The 7500-nt window shown below is 54.0% G+C and overlaps 1 protein-coding gene across 13 annotated transcripts in view; it reads left to right on the forward strand.

The window, feature by feature from the left end:
- The window catches only part of EBF3 (EBF transcription factor 3), a 116661-nt gene that overhangs the window by 73642 nt on the left and 35519 nt on the right, over positions 1 to 7500 (forward strand). For all 13 annotated transcript variants that reach the window (XM_041743563.1, XM_041743574.1, XM_041743562.1 and 10 more), the window contains exons 7-8: positions 3617 to 3698; positions 7464 to 7500. The exon at positions 7464 to 7500 is cut by the window's right edge. In XM_041743563.1, coding sequence (XP_041599497.1) covers positions 3617 to 3698; positions 7464 to 7500 — 119 coding nt within the window. The remainder of the gene's footprint in view (positions 1 to 3616; positions 3699 to 7463) is intronic.

The following is a 7500-nucleotide window of genomic DNA, read 5'->3' on the forward strand; positions in this document are numbered from 1 at the left end:
TAATTGCCTACGCGCACACAAAGGGCCAATTTACACAATGCCCATGTAGAATTTAAACAGTTCATAATGTAATGGATATTACACAGGAGCCTAACACTACAATTAAAATGATTTTCATCAGATAGAGAAGCTCTGGTTAATCAGCTTCATAAAAGTAAATATAAATGAACTAATTCATAGCTTAAACACACAGAAGTGGAGCAGACTCTGAAATGAGTCACTGCGGTGGGGGCTCGCCCCGTATCGTGGTGGCCGGAGGCTCCGGTCCCGACGGTTGGGCCCGCTGCTTGTCGTGGGCCCGCTCGGGGCGTCCTCGTCGGCCGCGGCTGCCCGGGAGGATGCTGACCTGGGAGCAGCCGGGACCAAACTCAACTTTCCCTGGCGGGCGCAGCCGGGTGGCGGTTCCCAAAGACGCGAGGGCCTGTCCCGGGGTGGGGGTCTGGGTCTGCAGCGGGGGTCGCAGGTACCCCTCGCCGGAGCCCGTGGCTCTCCCGCCCCGACCCCCGGGCACCCACCTTCCAGGTGCTGGTGAGCAGGCCGCCCATGTGGCCTCTGCTAATCCCCGCACGCTTTCAGAGCTGAGCCCTGGTTTCAGAAGTAATGAGATCATACCTCTCCCCCTTTTCTAATCGCTACTGAGAACTTTCCAGGATTCTGCACGCGGTCTCCGAGCAGAATATTACCGGGGAGTTTCAGGGGCCGTGCAGCAGTTTGCCCTGGGCTGCTGTCTTCCCTCCTGCCTGAGAGAAACAAGTAAATAAAGCCCATATTTCAAGCTTGATTTACTCTGGTACCTACTGTGAAAGCTGATGGCTCTTTAGGGAAATAAAGACAGGGTCAGGGAATTAGTGTACATAATGGTCATTTTGATGATGGGCCAACAGATGCAATGGGAAGCACACTGTACACAATTAAGCATAATGTACTAATGACAGGTTAGAATTTTTATCGCCTCTTTGCCATCGAGCAGCAAATCCATGTTTAGCAGTAATAAAGAGTTTATTGGTGTTAAAGCCAAAGATTTTCTGACATAGGAAAGATTTTTCCTTTCATAACAAGAGTATTAAATCCTTTGTGTACCAGACTCTGCAAGTGAGATATGTAAAGTGGTTGTCAGATATTTCTTAGGGAAAAAAAAAAAGCCAATTACAGGGTAATTGAGTAAAAGGATGAGAATTATCATTTGACTTCACGTGTAGGGCATCCAAGGGTCCTCACCCTCCCCAGACGTCATCACAGGCGTGTCGCTGAGCCCTGGATAGCGCCAGCGTCCCCTCACACTCTCCGTGCTTGCCTATGGTGTCAGCAGTCCCACGCCCTCTGCCGTGGGAAGGCCTAATTGAATCCTTCGGCTTGACGTCACCAAAACAGAGCTAAAAAGTGAGCACGAGGCTCCTCTTCCTGGCTGCAGCTTCCTCTCCCTGGCCCTGGATGTGGTGCCTGATTTGGCCTGTGTGATCGGGACCTGGGCGCTCTCCAGGGCCGTGCACACTACACCTCACCCCCACCTCCAACCCCAGTGTGCTTCCACGGCTCACGAGACACTTGGGATCCGGGCAGAAACTACCAGCGCCACATCCAGGATGAGCACGTGTCTACCTGCGCCAGAGCCAGTCCCCGGGAATGCTTAGGTGTTCGCGGGGGCCCGGCCCCCAACTTGGCGCTGCTACGTTTGCACGCCCCTGGCGGTGGTCCAGGCCCGAGAGCCCCCCTCGCGGCCCCGGCTGTTAAAGACCAGCTTCAAAACCCGCTCCTCTCTCTTAGAGGTAAAAGGTGAACTGGCTAAAAAGACATCAAGGAATGTAAGGAAATCTCCTCTGGGGGTGGGGCAAGAAAAAAAAAATATTTCACATCACAAAAAAAGCTCCCCGTTAGATGGCTCTGTACAGATGAGAGCGTCTCAGGCCGGCGCCTGCTCAGATTAGCCGGGTGGTAATGTGTGGCATAATTGCACCATGTGGCTGTCCCCGAAGTGAAAACCTAATTGCCTGACAGGACGATAACTTTGTGACGCCCTCACCTTGTTAGGGCCTTCCTGATGCAGTTCAAATGCATTGTGGCCGCAGGTGCGTCTAATTTACCTCTCTGCAGAGCGCGTGGAGTTTAATTGCACAGTGGTTGTTAGGAAAAATTGGTGGGTGGAATATCAAGTGACTTACTGTATGCTGATGGCAGATGGTGCTGAGAGGCACCGCGAGCTAAGTGTAGAGGTGAGGTGAGTTAATAAAAGATGTAAATTCTGGCCTAAAATAGTGAGGCCTGGTGGTATGTAAGAAAATTTAATTAAGTGGCCACTATTCTTTTCCCCATCAATTGGGTTTTCCTCTGCCGCGGTGAAAAGTCACCCGGGATGTGCTGGGAACGCAGGTAGAGAAATGAGCCTTCGTCCGCGGAGTCTTTCTTATTTTCTGATATGATAATTGTCAACAAGGAACCTTGACCGTAAGGTTGAGTTCAAGGAAATCATGTGACACTTCATGAAAAATTAATAATCCTCAGGTAGGACAGAGGATGTTGGGACAGAAAAGAGAGGAGTTTTGTTGGTAGCCTTGCTGGCCAGGATGCTCAGACGCGGGAAGAGGGCACGTATGTCGGCCCAGAGGACCCTACCCCCTGCCCTGCCCCACCGGGTCGGCCCACAGTGGATGTGGCCTCATCAAGACGAGGCAGAGCAAGACCCCCCCCATGTCCCCCCGTGGTGGGCGCTCCAGCCAGGCCTCCCAGCACCCACACACACATGAGCCAGGGCTTGTGCACTTGTCACTGAGCACGCGGCCATGGAGGGGACAGCGTGATGAGGTCTTTGTCACAGCATCTCAACACGCTGTCAGGACCCCTGAATCTTCATGCCTCAGAGCACAGGGGCAGGGCTGGGCGGGAATCAGAAACGCTCTCGCCCCTGAGCCCAGCCCGGCGGCCGCTTCTCGTGCCCCCGACCTGAGCCGCAGCTTCATCGCTGTATCAAAATCCTTGATTATTTCCTTTAAAAATACAGGTAGGCCCTTCACGGCAGTCCTCGAGACACACCCCCACGTCCTCTCTTTTCTCAAGGGTCCTGCCCACCGTAACTTTTACGATACGTCCTCGGAAGCCTGTTCACCCAGCAGCGGCGTCCTCTGGGGCCGGCTGGCCAGATGCAGCTTAGCGCGTCCAGTGAAGGTTGAGTCACGGTAGAAGCAAGGATAGGTAGGACAGGTGGGCTTTGGGACCTCTCCTAAGGTGAGGTTTGCCATCTACCCAGGGCTTGAGTGGGACCAGGCATCCCGTATTCTTACTTGGTGAAGCTGGCAGCCCCGTTGGGTGGACCGTCCCTCGGCGGGTACCATGCAGGGGTCCAGGCCAGACACAGCGGGTCCAAGTCACAGCGGCTGCCACAAAGCCTGGAGACCCGCGACGTCAAGATAGGAGTCGCTGCTGGGGTCTGTGGCCGTCCTCGCGCTGGCCGGCAGACCCCGAGGCGCCCGCCGCCAGGGTGGCATCTCGGTACCGCCCCCTGCAGGTGGCGGGCGGGCGGCCACAGGTAGCCTCCACCTCTCCCCGCGCAACCGCGTCTTTCTAAAAGTTTGTGAGTTTGTCTGATGACCCTAACAAATATCCATTTTTTGTATTTTTATAGATTCTTTCTAAAGTTTTTCCTCAAGTGCAATCAGAACTGTTTGAAGAATGCAGGCAACCCTCGAGATATGCGGAGATTCCAGGTACACGTCTCTCAAAGACACGCGGCCTCGGTCCGGACTTTTAACGTGAAATTTGCGTTCTCTGATGTTGCAATTGTTCAGAAAACAGTCTTTAGTTCTCCGAGGAGCAAACCAGAATTGGTTCATTCGATAAAATACTCCAACCAAATTGCTTTAACAACGATTCGGCCCCTTCCGTACGCCGGATTCACGGCGTCTGTGCACGGCCCACGGCAGCCGGCGTGGGCTCTGCACACATGACCTCGGCTTTGTAAGGCGCGCCTCCGAGGGGCGTTGGCCGTGCCCAGCCTGTGCACAGGGCCGCCAGGCACCTGGAGGTGGGAGCTCTCAGAGCTGCAGGCGAGGCGGGGCTCCCCCTTCCTTTCAGCCACGGTGTCATAAAGATGGTTTTAGAATCTTCTCAAACGCGTTCGTATGCAACGGAGCCTGTTCCTCAGTTGCACGTAGTCACGTCCCGTTGATTGGAACTGGGAGCCCGTGCTCAGGGGCCGCCTTTTAGGGACGGACGGGTGGAGTTTTCACGGGGCTGAGCCACAGGTGCAGGCGGTTGGGTGAGCACGAGACCTTGGCTCCTCCTCAGGAAGGAGGCTGCACCTGTTTGACGCAGGCCTCCCTATACAGGTTCCAGAATGTTCTCCGAGGTCAGGCTCCTCTCCCTCGGGGTGATGTGTTCTTGCTTTCCTTAAGCCCACACCTAATTGCTAGACCACATTCCTGGATGCAGGCGAACTCATACTCTGGTTTGCTTCAGAGGATTCATCTCGAGGCAAGAAGGTAGAGAGCTTAGATGGGTTATCACTGAGCTCATGTTTTTCTTGCCTTTGTGAATGATTTAGGAGGTTACTTCAGGGTGAAAGGTATTCCATGCACAATGGATTATTTGGCCGATTTTAATTGTGAAAATACTCTGGGCTGGGACACAGAACTGCTGCTCGTCCCTATCAACCATAGAAGAATCTGGCAGCTAGTGGGAACAAGCGCTAGATGGGAGGACTTAGGATCAAACCGCTCAAGGTCATTTTTAGAAATTTAACTTATGTTCCAGTCCTTTAGGCCATGTGACATTGGTCTAGCCAGCCAGCCAATCGGAGAAGGGTGTGTGGGCTGGTCCACATTACACTCCGCGGGTGGGGACGGTGTCTCTCGTAAACAGCTGGGCCCACTTCCACTTTCTTGCCCCAGGCTGCGCGGTGATACCAGCCCGTCTAAGCGGAGTGGAGGTCACCCATTGTCTCACATGGGCCAACACGCCATCAGTTGCAAATGAGCCCACAGTTACTAGAAGGATTTGCTCCACTCTCTGGCTCATCTCCTCGCCTCTCAGGAGGTTTACCTGGACCTAAGAGTATGTCAGGGTATTACTGACAGTATTTCCAGCTGCCTTCACCAACTCAGCACCTTCCTGTAGGTGCACTGCAGGGCTGGCCCAGGCCAGGACACAAAACACAGCTTGTCTGCTTCCTCTGCCGAGCCACATGCTTTTCCCTTGGTGACTGACCTATATAGAGATGACAGAGCAAAGACAGTGTCCTTTTTTTTTTTTTTTTAATTTTTATTTTTACCTTTCTTGTTTCTTTAATGTATCATGGTCTAAGAACTTGAGGAGGGTCAAGTCTACGGCTCAGCATTAGTTACGGGGCCTCGCCTCATGCTCGGGTGGTGGTGGGTGTCCTCCAGGGCCCAGGCCAGGTACAGCCCTGTGTCCTGGGGGCAGAGGCTGCTGGGCCCTGCGGATGCCTGCCCCACGGGTGAGGGTCCAGGACAAGAGGATGACATGTCTGAAACGGGATGTGGGGACGCCAACGGCGGTGCCCTCAGTGCTTTGAGGCTCAGAGGGGCCCAGTATTGTGGAGACTCCAGCAGTCTTGGCGAGGCCTACCTGGGAAAGAAGTGTCAAGGAAGCTGCCCCCGTGAGGGCGTTTTAGGGGGTGCGGTGGGCACACCGCCTGCTTCATGACTTCCTGTGGGGACTGAGACTTTTTTTTTTTTTTAAGATTTTATTTATTTATGAGAGACACAGAGAGAGAGGAAGAGACACAGGCAGAGGGAGAAGCAGGCTCCATGCAGGGAGCCTGACATGGGACTCGATCCCGGGTCTCCAGGATCACGCCCTAGGCCGAAGGCGGCGCTAAACCGCTGAGCCACCCGGGCTGCTCAGGACTGAGACTTTTTATGAAAAAAAATCAATTACACATATACTCAAATGTACATATAGACACATGTATATGCCATATATATATATACACACATACATGGTTTTGACCTTTTTTAACCCCTAAAAATGCTATTTTTAAAAAAATTTTTGATAAGTCTTATTTTTTTCCTAATAAACTTTTTTTTGGGGGGAGGGGCAGAGGGAGAGAGCAAATCTCAGGCAGATTCCCCTGTTGAGCACAGAACCTGACACGGGGCTCGATCCCAAGACCCTGAGATCATGACCCTAGCCAAAATCCAGAGTCGGACGCGTAACTGAGCCAACCAGGTGCCCCTCTAGTAGAGTGGTTTTCTTAAAAGGCAGTTTTAGGCTTTTGGGAAGAATCCTCGGAAGGTTCCGAGAACTGCCATGCCCCCCCCCGGGCACGCCCTCCATCCCCGTTGGCCCTGGTGCTAACGTCCTGCGTTGGCCGGGCACCCTGGCTACGTAGACTGGACCAGGGTTATGTTAACTGTGGTCCGCTGCAGCTCTGGCCGTTAGGAGTCATTTTCCGGGGCATGTTTGGACACGTGCCGGGCAGCAGGGAAGGCAGACGGGGACTGGGAACCCCTTCCATTTCCTCGTCTCCTGCTCCAGCTGCGTGTTTCTCTGTGGGGTTGTCCTCGTCGATGGTGGCGCCGGCCCTCATCGCCCCAGTGTGGCCGGGAGCCAGGCTCCCCGCGCCCCCGACGCAGGCTCCCGCTGCACGAGTCCTGCTGGGAGACCCAGACCGAACCAGGGCTCACGTCTTGGCCGCTGGTATCAGCTCTTCGGGAGATAATGGACCACGCAGGCGCACCTCTGCTTAAGAAACATCTGGAGGCCGGGCAGTGAGTCCCGTTTCCCCGAGTCCATTCAAGGGTGCCGTCTCTGGGGTGCTTCGGCACAAGCTCACCTGGGACGGCGCCTGGGGTCGGCAAGGCGGTCCAGCGGCAGGGGCCTTGCCGTCCCCCGCGGTGAACTTGAGAGAGGATGCTTGCTCTGGATTGAAAACGCTGTCACTATTCATATCCAGCCCGGTCCTCTCAGGTGCAGAAAGTTCGTTACCAGACGTTAGATGTAATTGTCCCATCGACCCAGGGATCCTGGATGATGGGCTGGGGTGGCGGGAGCGCTTCTGGTTTAGGGAGCTTGTTTTTTGGCAACTCTGAATCCTCACAACTCTTCAAGGGAGGACGGTCTCAAGTGAACTAATTTTAATTAGATAAACTATCTAATCGATATGTGAACAGATCAATCAAAACAGCAGCTTTAAAACGAGCGGCTGGAGGGGTGTTTCTGAAGCTAATGGCTAGAAGAATATTTCTCTGAATTGAATTCACTTGTTAGCATAATAGGAGATTAAACTGTAATTAGTGTAGCGGGTTTTGAAGAGAAGCAATCTTGAGTCAAAACAAAGCAAAACAACCCGCCTACCCCCACCAGCCAAAAAAGCTGCGGGTGCTGGCGGCCGGGAGGCCCCCCCCAGGTGCGGGCGCAGCGCGGGGTGCGCGGCGGCTTCTGTTTCAGCCCCGGGCGGGCGGCTGTGCTTCCCTCCGCCAGCCCGTTTCATATCCACTTCGTCTTCGCAGGTTGTTGTGTCGACAACAGTCAACGTGGACGGCCACG

Source organism: Vulpes lagopus, chromosome 2 (genome assembly GCF_018345385.1).
Source record: "Vulpes lagopus strain Blue_001 chromosome 2, ASM1834538v1, whole genome shotgun sequence".
In the NCBI taxonomy this organism is placed as follows: domain Eukaryota; kingdom Metazoa; phylum Chordata; class Mammalia; order Carnivora; family Canidae; genus Vulpes; species Vulpes lagopus.